The sequence below is a fragment of the Ammospiza nelsoni genome, chromosome 5, assembly GCF_027579445.1.
Source record: "Ammospiza nelsoni isolate bAmmNel1 chromosome 5, bAmmNel1.pri, whole genome shotgun sequence".
Lineage (NCBI taxonomy): Eukaryota > Metazoa > Chordata > Aves > Passeriformes > Passerellidae > Ammospiza > Ammospiza nelsoni.
Window position 1 is genome coordinate 1,244,235 of NC_080637.1, and position 24,146 is coordinate 1,268,380.

Sequence of the window (24,146 nt, forward strand, 5' to 3'; positions counted from 1 at the left end):
TTATTAACAGTAATTCATATGAATTCCACCACTTGAACCAGTGTTTATTTTCTGTTAATAAAAAGCAATTTTGACAAAAATCTGATTCTGTTTTCTCACATCTTTTCTCTTCCCTGGTTGAGATGCCGTAAGTCAGGTGGGAATGGTGTGACAACGAGGGAAGGGACACGGGAATGGCTCAGTACCAGCCAGCCACTAACGGACAGCATAGAAAAGAGTTCCCAAATGGAGGAATAAAAACCCCATGCAGAAGGACAGCAGGACAGAGGGGCAGCCCCAGGAGCTCAGTGGGACCCTCAGCCCACCGAGGCCAGGATGACATCGACGGACGTCTCGTCCTTGCTCCTGACTGTCACCTGCATGGTCACACCGTCCCCAAGGGCCAGCCTGGACCTGACCAGCACGTCACAGCCACCTCTGTACACACCTGGGACAGAGCAACACGGACAGGTCACTTGGGAGAGGCTCAGGATCCACTCCTGAGCCAGGGCAGGGCAGGTTTGGTCTTCAGCCAGGTTCTGTGGGTCACATCCCATGGAGTGCTCCAGCTTGGAGAGCTGGGACAGGCCCTGGGGTGCTGGTGACAGTGGCTGCATGTCCCCAGGTGGGCAAGAGACCAATGGCACCTGGGCTGTGCCAGTCTCAGTGTGGGCACAGCCTGAGGGACACCCTGGGGACAGCTCTGGGCAGGAGAGACCTGGAGAGGCTGGAGAGGGTCCAGGGAATGGAGCTGGGAAGGGTCTGGAGGGGCTGAGGGAGCTGGGAAGGGTCTGGAGAACCAGGAGGGGCTGAGGGAGCTGGGCAGGGCCTGGAGAACCAGGAGGGGCTGAGGGAGCTGGGAAGGGTCTGGAGAACCAGGAGGGGCTGAGGGAGCTGGGAAGGGTCTGGAGAACCAGGAATGGCTGAGGGAGCTGGGAAGGGTCTGGAGAACCAGGAGGGGCTGAGGGAGCTGGGCAGGGGCTGAGCCTGGAGCAAAGGAGGCTCAGGGGCCCTTGTGGCTCTGCACAAGTCCCTGCCAGGAGGGCACAGCCGGGGGGAACAGGGACAGGAGCAGAGGGAGCGGCCTCAGGCTGGGCCAGGGCAGCCCCAGGGGGGATTTTAGGGAAAATTCCTCCTGGAAAGGGCTGTGCAGCCCTGGCAGAGGGGTGGAGTCCCCATTCCTGGAGGGATTTCAAAGCCCTGCGATTGTGGCACTTGGGTACAGGGTCAGTGGTGGCCTTAACAGTGCTGGGAATGGTTGCACTCACTGACCCCAGAGGGTTTTTCCCACCTAAACCATTCCATGATTCAGGAGAAGTTGTGGGTGCTGCAGGGCAGCTCAGGATGTGTCTCTAGCTACAGGAACTTAAGAACAAGACACTCCCATAATCACCCTTCTGAGATCAGCTCAGGCATTAAGGGGTTAAATCCTGTCTGCTCTGGAAGTTCCCAAATCAGAGATTCTCCCCCATTCCCACAGGTGGAATTCCCCATTCCCAGAGCTTGGCCTGAGCACAGACAGAGGTCTCCAAGTTCGGACCAGCTGCATTCAACACTGGGTCACTTCAGAGAAAAATTCTCTTTTACAGAGGAAAAACTCCCAAAATATCAGCAGGGTCTCCTAAACCATTTCCCTTCATTAGAAAAATCCATGGGGACACGGAAACATGGAATTCAGCAGCAGGAACACTTACCAGCCAAGTAGAGGGTGTGAGAATTTTTGTTTTCTGGCACTTTATCTGACCTCTCACAGGGCTGCATGCCCAGGAACTTGATGATGTTATTGACAGCTTCTGCTCTCAGAGATTGAAGAAGAAAATCATTCCAGGGAATTATTTATTTATCACACTAAATCAAACCCCAGCCTGGCAGCTGGGTGATCAATAAATGGGGGATTATCTCACCATCCAGGGTTTTGATGGAGCTGAGTGCAAAGGTTTCTTCTTTCTCAAAGTCATCTCCCACCTCCTCCCAGGCAGCTGCAAAGTTGGGCTTTAGAACCTTCTGGAGATGGTCAGACACTGTCACCTCCAAGTCTTCCAGCTGGGAGGAAAAAAAAGGAAATTTTCAGGCCAGTTACGGAAATGATCCTCACCTGGGAAAAGAGCCCACAGATTTTGCCAAGACAATGCCTGGCTTTAATTCCAGGAGAATCATATCATACCAGCTTCTAAAAAGAGGGGAAATATTATTTATAATTATTTATGGGGAAACAGTATTGATTTAAGAGGAGAAATAGTATTTATGATGAATAAATAAATAGTATTTATTTATTAATTCATAATCCTTAACAATTTTTACACAAAAAATCTGTGAGACTAAAAGAGAGCAGAAAACGAGGCCATCACTTGGGTCAAAGCCTTTACAGCTCCTCCTGAGCTTCTTCCATGGAGAGAATTCCTCAGAATCCATGGAATTCCAGGAGGGTTTGGGTTGGAAGGGTCTTGAGGATGATCCAGTGCCACCCCTGCCATGGCAGGGACACCTCCCCCTGTCCCAGGCTGCTCCAGCCCCAGTGCCCAGCCTGGCCTTGGGCACTGCAGGGATCAGGGGCAGCCCCAGCTGCTCTGGGAATCCCTTCCCAAAATCCCACCCCAGGCTCCCTCTCCAGGGAATTCCCTCCATTCCCAGCTCTCCCAGCCTGGCATTGGATCCATCCCCACCCCGACTCCTCTCTAGGAAGGGATTTTGGGGTCTGGGGGCTTCACTGGCAATCTCAGCACTCCAGGAAGGGTCTCCCTTCCCTTTGCCATCCCCAACTTCCATAAAAATCCCTGGGGATGGATTCTGAGTGTCCCAAATCCCAGAATGGTTTGGGTGGGAAGGGCCCTTCAAGCCCATCCCATTCCAATGCCACCATCCCAGGCTGCTCCAGCCTGGCCTTGGGCACTGCAGGGATCAGGGGCAGCCCCAGCTGCTGTGGCAATGCCAGCCCAGGCAGGAATTCCTCATTGCCAAGATGCCACCCATGGCTGCCCTCTGGCAGTGGGAGCCATTCCCTGTGTGCTGTCCCTGCAGGCCTTGTCCCCAGTCCCTCTACAGCTCTGCTGGAGCCCCTGCAGGCCCTGAAAGCTCTCCCTGGAGCCTTCCCTGCTCCCCAAGCTCTCTCCAGAAGGACCCTTTATTTCCTCCAATATTTCCTGAAATCTGACTGTATTCTTATCATTAATTAACAAAAATCCAAATGTTTGGAGTGGAATATTGCAGCACAATTCTGAAAACACAATGGAAGCTATTTCGTCCTTCCCTCCTCTCTGTCCCCACACATCCCATCCCACAAGGCACTAAAACTTTGACAGCAATGAAGCTTTGGGGAAGGATCTAAAAATGACATTTCACAGAATTTTGCTGTTTCAGGCACATTGAATGACTTCAGGATTGAGAGGAAATGTGGGATCTCAGCACCTCAGGATGGAGGTGCAGAGAGGCCGAGACCACCCTTGGGGGGCTCGGGAGTCCTGGAATGTTGCCAGGAGTGTCTGGTGGCTGGGCTTTGATCCTACACAGGAGATGAGACCTGTATGAGGACTAGGAGGAATTCACTGGGTGAATGGTGAAGGGATAAGTTAGATAAAGTGTAAAACACAGGGTTTAGGATTTTGGTACAGGGGGGTCTAAAGAAGTAAGATGGAGGAATTGGGGCGTGTCCTGTTCTTCTTCTTCTTCTTCTTGGCCTCCATCTTCTGTGGTGATGGTGGCACTTTGGGATTGGTTATTACTAGAAGTGCAATGGTTAATAAGGGTAGAAAGTATTGGAGAAAAATGATAAATATTGTACACGTAACTTAGGGTATAAAGATAAGTGACCGCCCAGGGGCTTTGGGAGTGTGCCCATGGCTGACTTGCTGTGCAGACCTCTGTCGGGCTGAAAGAAAATCTTTTAGATAAACAATTAATAAACACCAAGACCAAGACAAGATCAGAAGTCTCTCCTCGTCCTTTGAAGCGTCGGCTCTTCAAGGCCATCCCTGGACCTAAACAGCCTAAAACAGCAGCAGAAAACCTTACAAGGAAACTTAACCCAATGGTTCCATTTCTCCCAAAGGAGTGAGAATGGGGAACAGGGAACAGATGCTGGACTCACCACATACTCATCCTCATAGCCATCCTCCTCCGGCACCCCCGTGCTGGGGTCGCAGTCCCGCACCGTGAACCTCATGGTGCAGCTGAAGGTGCAGGCCACTGGGGAGACAAAACCCTGGGTAAATGGGGAGAGTCCTCTGCTGGAACCCTCACTTCCCAAAAGCAGACTGCTAAACCCATCAGCTTTGCCCCAGCAATACACATGTGCCCAGGACAGAGCACTTTGAGATCATTTTTCTCTTTGATTTTAACATAAAGGCCAAAGGAGGAGCTCAGGAGAGTTCCAGGGGTAACAAATCACTGATGCCAAATGCTGCAGCAGCCACCAGGAAAAAATCCATGAGGGTTTCTGACAAATGGAATAGCATCCAAACCCACAGTTTAGCAAACTCAGTTTAGTTTTAATCTTCCCTGGTATTAAAATAACTTAAAAATCCATTCCACTGATAAGTCACATTAAATAACTCATGTTAAATAATAAGTCATGTTAAAAACCCAGTGGTGTTTAAATGAGATTAAGAAAATAGAGAGGAGTTTCACATGCAAGAAAATCTCATTTGTATATTTTGTAGTAGTTTCTGATTCTCTAAAGAGAGGAAAAATTTAATTAGTCCATTAAATAAAGTCTCAAATTAGGAATATTTTTATTCTATCTGCATTTTCCTTTCAGTGGTTCTATTCTTAAACACTACCAAACATCCAAGGTTTTAAATGTGTTCCTTTCACTGATTCCAGGCCATAAATCCAAATTTCCATTACCTGCATCCTCTGCAAGCCTCTTTAACAACCCATCTTTAATCCTCCAAAAAAGGAGGATAATTATAACATAATTAATTAATAACAACAATAAAAATTATAGAATATTATCACTCACTATTTATAAAAATTATTTTGCTAAATGATTATTTATAAAAATTATTTTGCTAAAAAGCAGCACTTGTGATGCAGTGTGGTGGTTTTGTATGGGAGGTATTTATGGGAGTGATGTAAAAGAGTTTGTGTAACAGAGTTTGTGGAACTACTGGGAAGTTGTACATGTAAAAAAGTGTTCTAAAAATTTTGTTCTTATTACTTTTTCTTTTAGTTATTGTTAATAAATTTTTATTTATACCCTTTTAAAGTTTTGAACCTGCTTTACCTTCATCGTAATAGCCAACACCAAAACCCACCATACTCTTTAATACACTAACCAAAAAAATCTCAAAATTAACGAAATCTCAAATTAACAAACCAAAACCACTACACAAAATTGTATTTCCACCCAGTTCAAACTAAAACCACCAGATCCCCAGAAAAAAGAAAAATCCAAGGAGCTCAGGATGAACCAATCCCCGCTCCTGGCATTCCCCCAACCCTCCATTTGAGGGATGTGTGGGGCCCAATGTCTCACCTGCAGTGGGGTCATCCTGGGGGATGCTGACCAGGGTGTAGCACATGGCAGGCTGGTTGTAGGCCAGGCTGGGAGCTGGGATGCAGCAGATCACATCATACCCCTCTGATGGCTCCATCTGCACTGTCACTCTCTCCAGGAGCTGATCATTCAAGGTGTTGGTGCAGTCAAACTGCAGCAGCAAACACAGGGAAAAGGATTTGCAAACATTTCCTCACCCAGTTTCCCCCCTGTGGCAGATATGTTTTATGGAAAATCCTTTCCTTAGGATTTTTCCTCCTGAGAAGCTGAGAGGCCTCAGGAACAAAATGTAAACAATGGTTATCTGCTGCTGTGGGATGCAACAGGTGCATCTGGGATTGGTCTCATGTGGTTGTTTCTAATTAATGGCCAATCACAGTCAGCTGGCTCAGACTCTCCATCCAAGCCACAAACCTTTGTTATCATTCTTTCCTTTTCTATTCTTAGCCAGCCTTCTGATGAAATCCTTTCTTCTATTCTTTTAATGTAGTTTTAATATAATCTATATAATAAAATAATAAATCAGCCTTGTGAAACATGGAGTCAGATCCTCATCTCTTCCCTCATCCTCAGAGCCCTGTGAACACTGTCACACCTCCCCACACCAAATCAGCTAAAATCCTCCATGGCATGCAGCAAATTCCCTGGGTTTTGATCAATTCTGTCAGATCCTGGGAGAAGGGGATGGATTCTCTCACCTGGAAAACTATGTGGGCTGGGAACACGTGCTTGATGCAGCGAACAAAATATTCTGTTTCTGCTTCTGTGAGCTGCACTGGCTCTGAGGATTTGAACAATGGACCCAGGCCCTTAAACTCTGGGATGGCTGCCAGTTGTTCTGTGCAGGAAGGAAAAGAGATCAGCAGGGACAGGCTCTGATCCTGCCCTCATTCAGCACTTCAGGGAGTCCCAGCAGGGTTTGGGTTGGAAGGGACATTGAGGATAATTCAGTTCCACTCCCTGGACACCTCCCACCATCCCAGGCTGCTCCAGCCCCAGTGTCCAACCTTGGCCATTGCAGGGATCAGGGGCAGCCCCAGCTGCTCTGGGAATCCCTTCCCAAAATCCCACCCCAGGCTCCCTCTCCAGGGAATTCCCTCCATTCCCAGCTCTCCCAGCCTGGCATTGGATCCATCCCCACCCCGACTCCTCTCCAGGAAGGGATTTTGGGGTCTGGGGGCTTCACTGGCAATCTCAGCACTCCAGGAAGGGTCTCCCTTCCCTTTGCCATCCCCAACTTTCATAAAAATCCCTGGGGATGGATTCTGAGTGTCCCAAATCCCAGAATGGTTTGGGTGGGAAGGGCCCTTCAAGCCCATCCCATTCCAATGCCACCATCCCAGGCTGCTCCAGCCTGGCCTTGGGCACTGCAGGGATCAGGGGCAGCCCCAGCTGCTGTGGCAATGCCAGCCCAGGCAGGAATTCCTCATTGCCAAGATGCCACCCATGGCTGCCCTCTGGCAGTGGGAGCCATTCCCTGTGTGCTGTCCCTGCAGGCCTTGTCCCCAGTCCCTCTGCAGCTCTGCTGGATCTCTGGACAGCCTCAGATCCCTCCTACCTTGAAAGATATCCTGGCGTGAAGGAGTCACTTTCTCAGGTTTGCTGGTCACCAGGGCAATCTCTGTGGAGAAAAAGAGCAAAAACTTTGTGCTCTGTTTCAACTAAACCATGCACGAGATTTAAATGCCATTAAATCTCCACTAAATATTCCTCATATTATCTTCCTTACATTTATTACACTCCCTCTATGTTTCTCACATTCTGCTGCAAACCACTGCCAGCCTGGCTTCTCACACACTGAAGTATCTTTTTATTTGGTGTGGAAATACTGGATTGAAAGTAGAGAAAGTAAGGCAGAGTTATGAGGAATAAACCACACCTTAGCCCTGGAATAAACCACACCTTAGCCCTGGAATAAACCACACCTTAGCCCTGAAAAGCCAGCAAAGAAATTAAAGGAGGAAAGGGGAGGGAAAAAAAATAACTCCAAAGTTGGTTGGGGTAAGTGAAGATGCTCAAGAATTGTGCAAGGACATGGAAGAAAGCCAGAGAAGTGGCTGGGAGCTCCTGGAGCGGCTTTTCCAAAGGCTGAGAACCAATAAATGCACATTATGCACAGATTTGTCCCTGCTAACAGATGAGTAGCCCCAGGGCTCTGTGCCCTGCCTCAGCCCCTGCCATCAGTCTGGGATTTACCTGCTTTCTGCTCCAGGATGGGGGCAGTGGCCAGGGGAACTGTTTTCATGTCAAAGGGTTTCTCTGAGGGCTCCAGGGTGTACTGGTGCAGGGCCTTCTCCATGCCAGGAACAGACACTGTCAGCCCTGCAGAGCAGAAAGGCAGAAAAATTCAGTTTTGAGAGCAGGAACTGCCCCAGCACTGCTGATCCAGAGCAAACACAAAACAAGCAAAGCAGGAAAAAAGCTGCTCTGAAGATGACACAAAGTTGCCAAGTCTGAACAGTTCATTCCCAACAATTTTACACGGATTAATTAAATCCTCTGCTCACATGAATTTTCAATCACAGACAAAGCATGTTTATAACCAACCCTCATCCTTGTTTTGGATTGGGAAAAGATGGAGCAAAAACCAAGAAATGAAAGGCCAGGTCGCACTCCTGGCTGCATTTCCCAGACCTTGCTTCCCAGATTGAGATTATTTAGGATTCCCAGAGCAGTGTGGCTGCCCCTGGGTCCCAGGGAGTGTCCAAGGCCAGGCTGGACAGGTTTAGGTTGCTAAATCTCCCACTCCCAGCACAATCACAATCAGGAAGTGCTGAGGCCAGAAAAAACCTGTGAATGAGCAGCTCTGAGTGGTTTCCTGTCTCCCACTGACCATTGAAGATGTAGGCAGCATTCAGGGCCAGCTGTCTCTGCTGCAGCACATTCAGGTAGAACGTTGCCCTGTCCCTGACCTCGTCGTCGCTGTCCATCATGCACCTGTTTGGGGACAAGGGGACAAGGTCAGCTCTGGCCACCAGAGAGCTGAGCTAAAATGGCACTGACAAAAACTGCCTTTGATACTGCAGGGACAGCCAGAGCTCCCTCCAGGGACTTTCAAGTTGTGCAAAAATGTGTTTGTACAACAGAGGGTTGGGGTAATTTCAATTAAATCATTAACACCACATGGCTTAGGAAGAAACGTGAAAGTGTGACATGGGAACACCCAGCTCTGGAAACACAAATGTCATTCCTGAGTAACCTGGATAGGAATTCTCTTGCTTCAAGGGCTGTTAAAAATGTTCAGGTGTAGAAAAGCTCTGTAGAGGGAAGGTGACTTTTTATATGGACAGATATTGATAGGACAAGGGGGAACAACTCCAAACTAGAAGAGATTTAGGTCGGATGTGAGGAAGAAATTCCTCACTAAAAGAGATTTAGGCTGTATGTGAGGATGGGGAGGCCTTGGAAGATCCAAGGCCAGGCTGGATGGGGCTTGGAGCACCCTGGCACAGTGGCAAGGGTGGCACTGGATGAGTTTCAAGCTCTTCCAACCCAAAGCAGTCAATGACTTTATGATTTATTACCCCAGAGCAATGCCCTCAGACCAAATGACATCCCATGTTTCCATGGCTGATCCCATCCTTCACTTCCCTGTGCTCCTTCCTTCCATCCCCTCCCTCCAGCAGTGCTCTGCTGCCCCAGCCACACAGGGAAGGTGGCAGAATAATTTCCCACTCCCCAGCTGGGACTGCCAGCCCCAGTGCCAGCCCAGCTGCTGGGACATTGTCTGCAGCCACCAGAGTGTCCCCCCAGTGCCAGCCCAGCTGCTGGGACATTGTCTGCAGCCACCAGAGTGTCCCCCCAGTGCCAGCCCAGCTGCTGGGACATTGTGTGCAGCCATCAGTGTCCCCCAGTGCCAGCCCAGCTGTTGTCACCCTGTTTGCAGCCACCAGTGTCCCCCCACAGTGCCAGCCCCAGCTGCTGGGACATTGTCTGCAGCCATCAGTGTCCCCCAGTGCCAGCCCAGCTGCTCGGACATTGTCTGCAGCCACCAGTGTCCCCCCAGTGCCAATCCCAGCTGCTGGGACATTGTCTGCAGCCACCAGTGTCCCCCCAGTGCCAATCCCAGCTGCTGGGACATTGTTTGCAGCCACCAGTGTCCCCCCACAGTGCCAGCCCCAGCTGCTGGGACATTGTGTGCAGCCATCAGTGTCCTCTCAGTGCCAGCCCAGCTGTTGTCACCCTGTTTGCAGCCATCAGTGTCCCCCCAGCCCCACTGACCTCTGCAGCAGCACCAGGATGCTGGGGAGCAGATTCTCATTCTGGGCCCCAAACTTGGCCAGAGCACTGACAGCAGCTGCAGAGAGAACAGGGAGGGTCAGAGCAGCCCAAGTTCAGCACAAACTCATCCTCACAGCTCTCAATTTTTAATTTACACAGCTCTTCCACACCACAAACCTTTCAGTGATAGGGAAAGACTCAACTATTCCTGTATTTCCACATGGAAATAGTTCTGTGATCAAGACCAGCTTCACAGCTCTGGAAACCAGCTTCAATCTGCTTTCTAGGAAACCCCTTGGAAGGTTTTCTCCCAAATTTGTCCTAAACCAGGACACTCCCTACTAAAACGATCTCAAATTTCATTTCCAGGTTGAGGAAAAGGTGTGATAATTTACTTTGGAAGGAATTTGAGATGAGATTTTTGAATTGTTCTTGATGGTGTGGTTTATTTTTTACATAGGTAGGAAGGGTGAATTTGGTTTATATTGTTATAGTATGGTTTAGAAGGCTACAAGATTCTTTTTAAGGATCTATTGACTAATAAAACACTGTTAATAGGGATATTTATGTTTTTTATTTAATCTTTAAGTATTTTGTTTTATGGATTTATGTTATAGTGTGAGGATTTTTAGTTAATTATGTTACAACACACAAACTTACAGTACTGCATTCTAAACTTTTTATCTCTGTAACTACTTTTATTTTTTATATCTTAGCCTTTAAAAACTCTAAACTTTACTTAGTTTAACGAGTCTCTGCTCTAAACTATAAATCCACATTCTCACTTTTGGCACTTAAGTTTGGAAGTTTTTTCTAAGGTCTCAGATCAAATCTTGTGTTTAATTCTAAGCTTTGGCTTACAGCCCCAAAGTTCTGAGAGTTCTTTGCATGTGGGATTCTAACAAAAAGGCAAAGAGCCAGAAGTGCAGGCCTGGAGCTGCACTCACCAGCCCTGACAGCCTCGTTCCCCTCTCTCAAAGGGGTTTTTGAGAAACCCCTATGAAGGTTTTTTCCCAGATTTATCCTAAACCAGGACACTTTCTAAAATTTTTGAAGTTCCTTTCCAGTTTGAGTTAAAGGCAAGGAGCCAGAAGTGCAGGCCTGGAGCTGCACTCACCAGCCCTGACAACCTCGTTCCCCTCTCTCAAAGGGGTTTTTGAGAAAGCCCTTTGGAGATTTTCTCCCAAATTTGCCCTAAAACTAAGACACCTAACTAAAATTATCTCAAATTTCATTTCCAGTTTGAGGAAAGGCAAGGAGCCAGAATTCCAAGCCTGAAATTCTCACAACCTCATTGTCCATAACCACCCTGGGGTCCTCCTTGCAGGATCTTGGTGGCCAGCACAGTGTGGGGCTGCTTGAATCTGCTTTCTAGAGAAACCCCTTTGGAATTTCTCCCAAATTTGCCCTAATTCAGGACACCTTACTACAATTATCTCAAATTTCACTTCCACTTTGAGGAAAAGGCAAGGAGCCAGAATTGCAGGTCTGGGATTCTCACAGCCCTCACAGGCTCGCTCCCCTCTCTCAAAAGGGTTTTTGAGAAACCTCTTTGGAATTTCTCCCAAATTTGCCCTAAAACCAAGACACCTTACCACAATTATCTTGAATTTCATTTCCAGTTTGAGGAAAAGGCAATGAGTCAGAATTCCATGCCTGGAGCTGCACTCACCAGCCCTGACAGCCTTGTTCTCCTCTTTCAAAGGGCTTTTGGAGAAACCCCTATGAAGGTTTTCTCCCAGACTTACCCTAAACCAGGACACCTTAGTACAATTACCTCAAATTTCACTTCCACTTTGAGGAAAAGGCAAGGAGCCAGAATTGCAGGTCTGGGATTCTCACAGCCCTCACAGGCTCGCTCCCCTCTCTCAAAGGGGTTTTTGAGAAACCTCTTTGGAATTTCTCCCAAATTTGCCCTAAAACCAGGACACCTTAGTACAATTATCTCAAATTTCCTTTCCAGTTTGAGGAAAGGCAAGGAGCCAGACCTGCAGCTGCACTCACCAGCCCTGACAGCCTCGTTCTCCAGCACCACCCTGTTGAAGATGAAGCGGATGTACTTGGAGGGGCAGGGGGTCCTGGGCCCCTCCTTGCCCAGCAGGTGCAGGATCTTGGTGGCCAGCACGGTGTGCTCGCAGTCCTCGATGAACTCGCACAGGTGAGCCAGCCCTGCCTCCTTGCTCTCGGGGTTCTCCTCGATGATGCTGATGATGCAGTCCACGATGGCTCTCTTGTACTCAAAGCCACCCTGCAAAGGGACATCAGGGACACTGAGCTTGGGTTGGAGCCATGCTCAGCTCCTTCATGCTTCACTGACTGCTTCCCATGGAGAAACCAATCATTTGTATAAACTGGGGGGGAAATGGACTGGATGTCCTCACAGGGCATTCCCAGCCCTGTAGGCATCCTCAGCACTGGGATTTTAGCTTTCATGGTTTTTAAGCCCTGTACTGCTTTAGGGTGTAACTCCAAACTCCACATAAAGTGTTAGTTACTGTCCTCACATTTTGGTCAGCCAAAACAATCCCTCAAGGCCTGAAACTCAAGGACATCCTACAGCCTGAGGCTCCAAAAAGTGTAAATAAAAGTGACTTTTATTGCACACTTCATTACCTGAAGCTGTAATTGGAGGACTAACCCCTGAAATGTAAATGGACCAAACTTATAATTGTGCCCATCATCCATCTTGGGTGTAGCCCCTTAGAGGCTTCTGACTGCCCAAGGAGTGATGCCTTAAGTTTTATATTTCCTATTTTCCAGATTCTGCACTGCATTATGTGTAACTCTGAACTTCCTATAAAGTGCCAGCAAGTTCTCCTCACAGCCCAGTCAGACAGAACAATCCTTCTCCAGCCCCTTGGGTTTTGGGCAGCTTCAGGGCCAAAAGTGCAACAGCAGGGAATTGAGGGGAGCAATCTGGGAGGATGGGACTGCAGAACCTGGAGCTGGAATTGGCCAATTAACCCAATATGGAAATGGACCAAAACTTATAAAAGTGTGAACACTCATGACTCAGAGTCCATCCTGGGTGAAGTCATGGCTGGGCTCTTGCACTGCCCAAGGTGAATCCATGGAGGCCTTTAATAAATCCCTATTTTATTGCTTTAACACTGTCCAGCCTCTGTTCTAGGTGGCCTCTGTACCTATTGAAGGCCTTTAATAAATCCCTACTTTATTCCTTTATTTTTGTCTAGCCTCTGTTCTAAGTAGCCTCTCAAGGCAGGAGATGTATCCATGGAGGCCTTTAATAAATCCCTATTTTATTCCTTTAACTCTGTCCAGCCTCTGTTCTAAGTAACCTCTCAAGGCATGAGGTGTATCCATTGAGGCTTTTAATAAATCCCAACTTTATTCCTTTATTTCTGCCCAGCCTCTGCTCTAAGGAGCCCCTCAAGGCATCACCGATTCCCGAGCATTTCACACAGGTCTGACCCAGCAGGAGCTGCCATCACTCAGCCCCATCTCCCTGTGCACCCACTGACAGAAGAGACCCTTCCCACCACCCAGCAGGTCCAAATGTGCCAGAACCCTGCCCAACCCCGTCCCCAGAGCAGGAGCCCCACGTACATCATCCCTGAGCATGTTGGAGAGGAAGGTCATCATCACGCTGTGCTTGCGAGGGTACTTCTGGCACAGGGCACTGATGGCCTGCACGACCACAACCTGAGGGGACACACAGGGACATGGGTCATGGCTCCTTCCTGGGAAAAACACAGGTTCCAGCTCAGGTGGTCACCCTGAGTGAGTAAATCCATGTGCAAGGAGAAAAATCAGGTGGTGGATTCTCAGGGTTTGTGCAAAGCCTGGCTCTGCGAAAAAAAAATGGAATTTAGGATGGAATGTGTTAACTCAAAGTCTTCCTTTTTCCTTTCCTTTCCTCTCCTTCCTTCCTTTTCCTTCTTCCTCCCTCCCCTTCCCTCCCTTCTCCAATTTTAATTTCTCATGTTCTGTCATTAAAACTCTTCGCAATTTCAAACTTGTCTGATACTTATTTTTCTCATAAAAACAAGGACTTGAAGCAGAATGATTTTGCAGAGCTGTGCTCCTCATGATGTAACAGGTACAACTGAACCATCCTGAACTTATTTCTTACCAGATTAGTCACTACAAATCTTACAGATTAGGTAGAAATTCATAATGAACAGTTTCCAAATTATGCACCAATTTCTTGCCAGTTTAGTCACTATAAAACCTACAAATGAGGTAGAAATTATTAACACAGTTAGGTAGAAATAATTAACACAGTTTCCTAACTGTGCACTAATTTCTTACCAGATTAGTCAATACAAATCTTAAAAATTAGGTAGAAATTAATAATTTACAGTTTCCAAACTGTGCACCAATTTCTTACCAGTTTAGTCCCTATAAAATTTACAAATTAGGTAGAAATTAATAATTTACAGTTTCCAAACTGTGCACCAATTTCTTACCAGTTTAGTCCCTATAAAATTTAAAAATTAGGTAGAAATTCATAATTTACAGTTTCCAAATTATGCACCAATTTCTTGCTAGTTTAGTTACTATAAAACCTACAAATTAGGTAGAAATTCCTAATTAACACAGTTTCCTAACTATGCATCAAGACTGATGTAATTTAAACTCACTTAAAATCCTTCCTCCTCTCTAACACCACCAGAAGGAAGTCCAAGATTTGCAGGATATTGCCCAGGAGCCAGGAATCCACCAAATGACATTTTTCCTTCCTTGGAGAGGTGGGAGGAAGGCATACAAGGATAATTAAGCTGAAAAGGAAATTCTGAATTTTGCCCAGCCAGACTAAACCATCACAGCATTGACAAACAGGAAAAGCTTCAAACCAAACAAGAATGGGAGAAAAACCTGCAGCTGGAAAGAGCAGAGGCCTCCAGTGGCACACCTTAAACTCATCTGAGATTTCTGACATGAAGGAGGAGATCTGTTTCATGAGCCTGTCCACGCTGCTCTCGCTGCCAGTCTTGAGCAGGGTGGTGATGGCCAGCGTGGCAATGCTCCTGTTGGAGTCTGTGATGAGGTTCTCCAGGTCCAGGTTGCAGGCAGTCACTGCAGATGGATGTTTCATGGCCACCTGCAAGGAATGCAATTCCAAAATTATGTGGGAGGTGCAGCATCCTGCAGTTCAAAGCACTGGATGCAAGCAGAGCTGCAGTGTTTTAAATGGATTTTAAGTTACAGCTCGTGGGTTTGAGTCTCAAATTTCTGCAGCTCTGAAATCAGAATATCTCCTTCAAGTGGATTTTGTAATATTAAATATCCAGCTGAAAGCTCACAGATTATCAAACTACAGCTTGCTCTATCCCTGTGGTCCCAAAATGAGCAAGCACAGCCTGAATGCAGGAAGGATTTCTGTCCCAGCAGGAGAGCTGGCACAGAAAAGCCAGATTGGCTTTTCCCAAGTCTCAGCACGGAATAATTCCAAATAAAGTCACGCCAAGGGCAGCTGCTCTGCCTGATGTAGCACAGCCATCATTAGGCCCTGCTGGCTGGCCCTGAGCTCACAGAACGAAGCTCTTGGGAGGTTTTGGAGCACTCACTTTATTGAGGGTCCTCACGGCTGCGTAGCGCAGGACAGGCTTGGGAGAGCTGCAGAAAAGCTGCAACACTGGGAAAGAAAAGAAACAAACAACCAAAAAAACAAGATTTGGCTTCTTTCAAAGAAAGGAAATAGAGTAGAATGTCTAATATATCTCCAACTACACACTGCTAAATATTCATGCACTCCATGCATAATTTAGCACACAGGTTAGAAAAACTCCTGTGTTTTATCCCACTGCCAATGACAGGGGTGGCTCGGGTGTCTCCACATTCCAGTTCTATATTCCAGCTGCAGGAGAGTTTTCCCAGACAATCTGTGGCTGTTCCATGCCTGGAAATGTCCAAGGCTGGGTTGGACAGGGCTTGGAGCACACTGGGACAGGGGAGGTGTCCCTGTCGTGGCACTGGATGATCTTTAAGGTCCATTCCAACCCCAACCATGATTCCCTCCCATCCCAAATTCCTGCAGCTGGATAAAGACAAGCATCACCTCTAATCCCATTTATCTACACCTCTGGATGGAAAAGGGATCTCATCCAAAAGCCCTTTAACTTGGCAATAAAGGACTTTTAACCCCAAATTACCAGAGAATCAGGGTTTGGGTATTATAATTCTGCTGGATTTTCTCTGAATGTCTTTATTTCAGCTGTTTCAGGGGTACAAGGGCTGTGACCCACCTGACACAGCAGGTGCCAGCTCCCTGGCAGTGCAGTTGGGCAGGTGGATGATGGCAGAGGCAGCCTCATAAATCACCATCTCGTGCTTGTTCCTCAGGCAGCTCTCAATGAAGTCAAACAGGGGACTCTCGTGCCTACAAACACAGCAATCCCAGGGGTTTAGGATGGAAAAACCCATTTAAGATTGAGTGCAAGACTTTCATGGCCACAAACACAACAATCCCAGGATATTTTATGTGAAAACCCTTTGAATCCAAGATATTTGTGGCTACAAACACACCAATCCCAGGATTTTAGGATGGAAAAGTCCCTTTAAGATCAAGTCTAAGACTTTCATGACTACAAACACAACAATCCCAGGATCTTTTATGCTGGAAAAACCCTTTGAATCCAAGGCTTTCATGGCCACAAACACAACAATCAAAATATCTTTCAGGTTGGAAAAATGCCTTTAAGATTGAGTCCAAGCCTTTATGGCTACACATACAACAATCCCAGGATCTTTTACGCTGGAAAAACCCTTTGAATCCAAGGCTTTTATGGCCACAAACACAACAATCCCAGGACCTTTCAGGCTGGAAAACCCATTTAAGATCAAGTTCAAGACTTTCAAGGCCACAAACACAAAAATTTCAGGATCTCTTACATTGGAAAAACTCTTTGAATCCAAGACATTTGTGGCTACAAACACAACAACCCCAGGATTTTAGGTTGGGAAATTCCCTTTAAGATAAAGTCCAAGGTATTCATGGTTACAAACACAACAATCCCAGGATTTAAGGCTGGAAAAATCCATTTGAGTACAAGACTTTCAGGCCTATAAACACAATCCCAGGATCTCTTAGGTTGGAAAAATCCATTTGAGTCCAAGACTTTAATTGTTACAAAAGAAGAATCCCATGATTTTAGGCTGGGAAAATGCCTTTCAGATTGAGTCCAAGCCTTTATGGCTACACACACAACAATCCCAAGATCTTTTATGTTGGAAAAATTCTTAGAATCCAAGACTTTCATGGCCACAAACACAACAATCCCAGGATCTTTTAGGTTGGAAAAACCCATTTAAGATCAAGTCCAAAACTTTCATGGCTGCAAAAAAGAATCCCAAGATTTTAGGCTGGAAAACCCCCTTAAAATCAAGTCCAAGACTTTCAAGGCCACAAACACAACAATCCCAGGATCTTTCAGTCTTGGATTCAAAGAGTTTTTCCAGCCTTTCATGGCTACAAATACAACAATCCCAAGATCTTTTATGCTGGAAAAACCCTTTGAATCCAAGACTTTCATGCCTATAAATACAACAATTAAAGGATCTTTTAGGATGGAAAAACCCATTTAAGATCAAGTCAAAAAACTTTCATGGCTACAAAAAAGAATCCCAGGATTTCAGGCTGGAAAAATCCCTTAAGATCAAGTCCAAGGCATTCATGGTTACAAACACAACAGTCCCAGGATCTTTTAGGCTGGAAAAACCCTTTAAGATCGAGTCCAAGTCTTTATGGCTACAAATGCAACAATCCCAGGATCTTTTAGTCTTGGATTCAAAGGGTTTTTCCAACCTTTCATGGCTACAAACACAACAATCCCAGGGGTAGAGGATGGGAAAATCCCTTTAAGATTGAATCCAAGACATTTGTGGCTACAAACACACCAATCCCAGGATCTTTTAGTCTTGGATTCAAAGGGTTTTTCCAGCCTTTCATGGGTACAAATACAACAATCCCAAGACTTTTTATGTTGGAAAAACCCATTTAAGATCAAGTCCAAAACTTTAATGGTTACAAAAGAAGAATCCCAGGACTTTAGGCTGGAAAAACCCTTTAAGATCAAGTCCAAGTCTTTATGGCTACAAATGCAATAATCCCAAGATTTTTTATGCTAGAAAAACCCTTTGAATCCAGCACTTTCATAGCTACAAACAACAATCCCAGGAACTTTTAGGCTGGAAAAACCCATTTAAGATCAAGTCCAAAACTTCCATGGATACAAAAGAAGAATCCCAGGATTTCAGGCTGGAAAAACCTTTTAAGATCAAGTCCAAGTCTTTATGGCTACAAATGCAACAATCCCAGGACCTTTTAGGCTGGAAAAACCCATTTAAGATTGAATCCAAGCCTTTATGGCTACAAATACAGCAATCCCAGGATTTCAGGCTGGAAAAACCTTTTAAGATCAAGCCCAAGTCTTTATGGCTACAAACACAACAATCCCAGGATCTTTTAGGTTGGAAAATCCCCTTTAAGATTGTGTCCAAGACTTTCGTGGCTATAAAAGAAGAATCCCCGGATTTCAGGCTGGAGAAACTCCTTAAGATCAAGTCCAAGGCTTTCAAGGCTACAAAGACAACAATCCCAGGATCTTTTAGTCTTGGATTCAAAGGGTTATTCCAGCCTTTCATGGCTACAAACACAACAATTCCAGGCTCTTTTAGGCTGGCAAACCCCTTTAAAGATAAGTCCCTGCATTATCTCAGCACCACATTTCAGCCTCTGTGGAGATTTCCAGAAACACTAAAAACCCACAGCAGTTTCCAACCCTTCATGAATTTCTGTGATTTCAACCCTGCCTCTCACTTACCCCTCCTCAGACTCCCTGAGGAGTTTGCTGGCAATCCTGATCAGCATGCAGTAGGCAAACTGGGATTTCAGGCCAGATTTGGTGAATTTGTTCAGCATCTTGGACACAGCCAGGCGGTCGTTTTTCCTAAGGTGATAGAGCAGCCCCAAAGCATGATACTATGGGATGGGAAACAGAGGGCAGGACTGAGTGCAGCTGCAAAATCCACGTCAAAACATCCAACAGTGGGGTAATTATTGTCCTTTCCTGCACAAATACCTTCTAACCTCAACTGAGCTGAGATTCCTGACAAGTTGCAAAGATCTGCAACGTTTCCTTGCCCTTTCTGTCCACTCTCAACTATTCCTGAAGATCCAAAGAGCCACAATGTTAATTTATTTCCTTTTTTTTTTCCCCATTGAATGTCATAACTTCAAAGGTTTCACATTTGCACAGTAATTCCTGCATTTCTATGAACTCCACATTCAGGACATCCCAAAGCCTTGAAAAGACAGCTGGCCTCACAAAAATCCTTGAGGCCTTTTTGATGGAAGCACAAAGGGACATGTCCAGTTCCTTGCCAAGTTATTTTGGGTTTTTTTTTCCTCCCATACAATTGATTTACTGCAAGGCTTAATGAAGCTGCTAAGCAGGCAAGAACAAAGCTGATTTTACAGAATCTCTGTGATCATGAGTCTGAATAATCCCATATTCTGAACACCATCAGAATAATCCCATATTCTGAACACCATCAGAATAATCCCATATTCTGAACATTCAGAATAATCCCATATTCTGAACATCATCAGAATAATCCCATATTCTGAACACCATCAGAATAATCCCATATTCTGAACATCATCAGAATAATCCCATATTCTGAACATCATCAGAATAATCCCATTTCCACTGATGTCTGGAATGTCTGTGCAAAAATTTTGCTCTTGTGGATATTTTGGCTCATCTTTTGCATCTGGTAAATTTTCTGAAGGCCAAGAGATGCTCATTTGAAGGCAGTGAGATAATTTCCCACTTTTTGAGCACTCAGATTCAAATCCCTTCTGTAAAAACCACTGTGGGACAGGCATTCCAGAAATTTAGGGTAAAAAGGGAAGAGAACTCCAGAGCCAGCTCTTAATTAACAATCTTGTCCTGGCATCATGGGAAATTTAATTAATTTTTTAAAACTGTCAAGTTATTTCCCAAAAATCCCAATTCTTGCTTTCAAAAGACTAAAGAAGAAGATTTTTTTTCTCAAGTTTTCTTCAGAACTCCAGAATGCCACTAAGCCCCCGCAGCGTTTTTAGGGACAGCCACCCTCAAACACACCTGGACCATGATGTTGTCACTGGAAGCTGCTTCCTGAGCTTCATTGATCCACCTTTTGACCACATCATAGCTGATCTTCATCATGTGCTGCAAAGAATTGGGATTGGAGACAAGTTCACAGCAGTTTCACAGCCACTCTTTATCCTACACCCCTGTAAACTGTGGATTTCCCTCCATCCCAGTCCCAAATTACCATGCTCCACTTCCATGAATTAAAATATTCACTCATGAGGTCTTTCCCAGCCTTTTCTCCTCAAAAAGGGAGAGGAAATCAGAGTGGATTCCTTCCCCCTGCCCTGCTGGTGTCTATTAGCAGAAATAATCCTGAACTGCAGTTTCAGCAGGAGATTTCATGGCCCCTCCCCAGATAAACTCATGTTTTACACAGGCTGCAGAAACCTGAGCATTTGGCACTAGAAATTATTATGATTGATGTACTCAAATGTAAGAAAAGAATTGGAGGAGAGGAAGGAAAGTGGGTTTTTCTTATTTTCCAGTGAGATGAAGAAACATCTCAGAGAAAAAAAAATCAAAACAAGAACAGCAGACTCAGCTTCCCAGCCTGCCAAAACACCAGATTGACAAAAACCTTACCAAGGAAGACACGAGTGCAGAGCTGGACACACCAGGGACCTTGTCCACAATGGCCTGTTTCATGTACCTCTCAATGGCCTGCAGCATTGTACCCTGGAAAACAGGGAAACAGGGAAAGGGGAAGTGTGGGTGCTGTGGAGGAAGGGGATAAAAGCAGCAGAAAGCAAAAATTCACATTCAAAGGACCCTCAGCAAAAATCTGGAGTTAATTCTGCAAGGTAGACGTGGGTTTGAGCTGCTTGGTCCTGATGGGTCAGGGACAAAGTCACAGCAGAGCAATCCCAGGTAAAAACTGGAGCTTCCAAAATCTTCCAGCTGCACATTCCAGTGCTCCAGCACCACATTTTCCTGGAAATTGCACAGAGAACTGAGTGCAGCAATCTGAAACTTCCAGATTTTCTACCTGCACATTTCCAGTGCACAGGGCATAGATCAGAGCAAGCCCAGAGAGAAACTGGAGCTTCCAAACATTGCAGCTGCACATTCCAGTGCTCCAGCCCCACATTTCTCCTGGAAATTGCACAGAGCAATCCCAGATAAAAACTGGAGCTTCCAAACCCTTCCAGCTGCACATTCCAGTGCTCCAGCCCCACATTTCTCCTGGAAATTGCACAGGGCATTGAGTGGAGCAATCTCAGATCAGAAACTGAAACTTCCACATTTTCCAGCTGCACATTCCAGTGCTCCAGCACCACATTTCTCTTGGAAACTGCAGAGGGCATCAAGCAAAGCAGACCCAGATAAAAACTGGAGCTTCCAAACCTTCCAGCTGCACATTCCCAGTGCCCCAATGTCACAGAGCTCCTGGAAATTGCACTGGGCATCAAGAAGACCAATCTCAGATGGAAACTGGAGCTTCCAAACCTTCCAGCTGCACATTCCCAGTGCTCCGGCCCCACAATGCTCCTGGAGACTGCACAGAGATCTGAGAGCAGCAATTTCAGACAGAAACTGAAACTTCCAAATCTTCCAGCTGCACATTCCCAGTGCTCCAGCACCACATTTCTTCTGGAAATTGCACAGGCACTGAGTGCAGTAATCCCAGATAAAAACTGGAACTCCAAACATTCCAGCTGCACATTCCAGTGCTGCAGTGTCCCAGAGGTGCTGGAAATGGCACTGAGCAGCCCCCATAAAGCAGCAGCCCCAGCACTGCTGTAAATTCACCCTACAAGAGGGCAGTTTTGGGATCGAGGGGGCAGTTTTGGGATCGAGGGGGCAGTTTTGGGATTCCAAAGCCCCCATCAGCTCCCCCCAGTGCCTGTACTCACATCAGTGATCCTGCACAGAGCTCGGATGGCCGGGCCTCGATAGACATCCTCCTTGCCTGTCATGTCTTTGGTGAGACTGAAAGCACCAAACACCCCGTTAGCACCTCCTGATCACCCCAATCCCACAGGGACTGTGTGACATCCACCCCACCGGGCTGCTCTGCCCTGTTAGCACCTCCTGATCAGCCCAATCCCACAGGGACTGTGTGACATCCACCCCACCCAGCTGCTCTGCCTCTGCTGAGGAACAGCCTGCTCATAATCAGCTTCATTTGACATTTATCAACATCAAAATAAATGCACAACCCATTGAATTGCTGTGCCATGGCCTGCTTTGCTAAGCTCATTCTGTTTCTTGGTGCTGCTGCTTGCTCCACATGGAATTTTCATTTAGAAATACTGAGCAAAGTTCACTTTGGCTTATTTTCTATATTTCTAAAGCTGTTCAGCAATCCAACAACAGATGCAATTTTTGCTCTTGCAACAGCTGCAATGTCTATTTTTGCAGTTAAAAAATTAAGAGTTCACTCTTAAAAAATTAAGAGTTCAGAATGAACTGGGCTTTGCTCTGCTTTTCTTTAATTGCCCTGACTGCAAAGTCCCAGCCTAAACTCTGACAAAACAGGAATTAAAAACCCCAACACCGCAAACCACAGGAAAACAAAGTAACAGCCACTTGATAAACTGAATTCTGCCAGAGAGAGGAAACAAAATAACAACCAGAGGTGTATCACAGAACTGCTGTATCCCTATAAAACCTCAACTGTAGCAGCTCAACCACAGCCAGGGAGCTGCAGCCCCTTTTCCAGAGGTGTAAAAATCCTTTTCCCGGGTTCTGGAGGGGGTCCCACCTGCTGGTGACAATGATGACATCCTCAGAGATATTGGCCATCTCTTTGATTGTCAGGTAACACATTCTTCTGAGGGTTTGCTGTGGAAATGGGAAGAAAAAGATTAAACTCAAAGGTAATTAGAGGTTTTAAAAGATAAATGAAGAAAAAAATTAAATATTTCACTTTGAAAGAAAAAGAAGCTTTTAAACAAAACACATTGTTTTCAACTCAAAGTTAAAAGTGCAGAACTACATTTGACCCCTGGATAAGAGCCAAACTCCCTGACATCAAACTAATCAGAAGAGGAAGACATCAATGTTTGGTAAAATGATAAGAACGGATACAAAAATTCATTATAATTATCAAAGAAGTGATGCAGCATATCTGTACTCAGAAGCCTCACAATCATCAGTTAAAAGCTTTGAAAATAATTTTGTTATTGTAAAAAAAAGGAAACACATGTGAAGTGTTGACATCAAGTCTTTGAAAACAATTAACTTTATATTTTAAAAAATATCCACATTTACTTTTTAAATGTGGATATGAGAAACACTTTAAACACACTGCACTCCCAAAAATGTTGTGACATCTTTGAACAGCTACACCTTCCTTGGACAAAACCCTTTCTAATTAAAGTTAATGAGCCCCATCCCATGGAATACACTGCAGAAGAGATCACAGGAGGACTTCACACTCTGCTGAGCCCAAAGCTGAATTCCCAAACTCAATTCCCAAACCATTCTATGGTTTTTAGGGTGCTCTCATCCCTTGCCTCAATGAGCTCGAGGCTGATCCATGTGCTGATCTGCAGGCACTTTTGGAATTCCATTTCCCATTACGCAGATGGAGATTTGCACAAGTGGCACTGCTTTGTGAAGCCAGGCTTTGTCACAGCCCCGCTCTTACAGCAGTAATTCATTCACCCAGAGCCCACACAACAACCACATGGTGCTACCCAGCCCTTGATCCCCACAGCAGAGCTCCATTCACCCAGAGCCCACACAACAACCACATGGTGCTACCCAGCCCTTGATCCCCACAGCAGAGCTCCATTCACCCAGAGCCCACACAACAACCACATGGTGCTACCCAGCCCTTGATCCCCACAGCAGAGCTCCTCCTGTGCAGCGCTGCCTCCCACACCCCGAAGCCCAGCGCTGGCAGCTCCTGCAAGCCCAGGCAGAGCAGGGAGAGGCAAAACCCAGGTTCTTACATCGTTGGACTGAAACAATCTGGTCATGGCAAAAAAAGCTTCCGTGGCTTCCGTGGTCCCAAAGTGCTCACCCTGAAACCAGCAGAGAGGAAAAGCAGGAATTAAAACCCAGCTCCTTTTCTAATGCCCTCCCACACAGCAGGAATCTCTCCTTGGAGATTTTCTCCTGAAAGAAACCATCCTGTCCTTCCCAGGGAATCCACAATTCTCTGCTCTAAATGCCCTCCACAGAGATGGAAGTTTCCCAAAGAGTTTTCCCTGTGGAAAACATCTTTCCCACTAAAAATGTTAAATATTTCCCACTAAAATATTATTCAAATTCATTCTGGATGGAGAGAAATCCTGACAGTTACCTGGTTCAGCAGGTACAGGATCTTGGTAAGGATGTGGAGGCATCTCCGTGGGTTTATGGGGGTCTCATTGAAGAGCCGTGCCTGGGGATGAAAC

The 24,146-nt window shown here is 46.0% G+C and overlaps 1 protein-coding gene across 1 annotated transcript in view; it reads right to left on the reverse strand.

The window, feature by feature from the left end:
• Positions 1-13: 13 nt before the first annotated feature.
• The window catches only part of COPG2 (COPI coat complex subunit gamma 2), a 28,556-nt gene continuing 4,423 nt past the window's right edge, over positions 14-24,146 (reverse strand). The window contains exons 3-24 of the mRNA XM_059472010.1: positions 24,053-24,133; positions 23,700-23,771; positions 22,505-22,584; positions 21,654-21,729; positions 20,383-20,475; positions 19,789-19,875; positions 18,481-18,638; positions 15,904-16,037; positions 15,226-15,293; positions 14,571-14,759; positions 13,262-13,357; positions 11,699-11,942; positions 9,695-9,770; positions 8,307-8,410; positions 7,670-7,795; positions 7,032-7,094; positions 6,172-6,311; positions 5,453-5,624; positions 4,064-4,161; positions 1,884-2,022; positions 1,674-1,772; positions 14-427 (exon numbers count right to left, since the gene is read on the reverse strand). Of these exons, the coding sequence (XP_059327993.1) occupies positions 297-427; positions 1,674-1,772; positions 1,884-2,022; positions 4,064-4,161; positions 5,453-5,624; positions 6,172-6,311; positions 7,032-7,094; positions 7,670-7,795; positions 8,307-8,410; positions 9,695-9,770; positions 11,699-11,942; positions 13,262-13,357; positions 14,571-14,759; positions 15,226-15,293; positions 15,904-16,037; positions 18,481-18,638; positions 19,789-19,875; positions 20,383-20,475; positions 21,654-21,729; positions 22,505-22,584; positions 23,700-23,771; positions 24,053-24,133 (2,526 nt within the window). The 3' untranslated portion in view covers positions 14-296. The remainder of the gene's footprint in view (positions 428-1,673; positions 1,773-1,883; positions 2,023-4,063; positions 4,162-5,452; positions 5,625-6,171; positions 6,312-7,031; positions 7,095-7,669; positions 7,796-8,306; positions 8,411-9,694; positions 9,771-11,698; positions 11,943-13,261; positions 13,358-14,570; positions 14,760-15,225; positions 15,294-15,903; positions 16,038-18,480; positions 18,639-19,788; positions 19,876-20,382; positions 20,476-21,653; positions 21,730-22,504; positions 22,585-23,699; positions 23,772-24,052; positions 24,134-24,146) is intronic.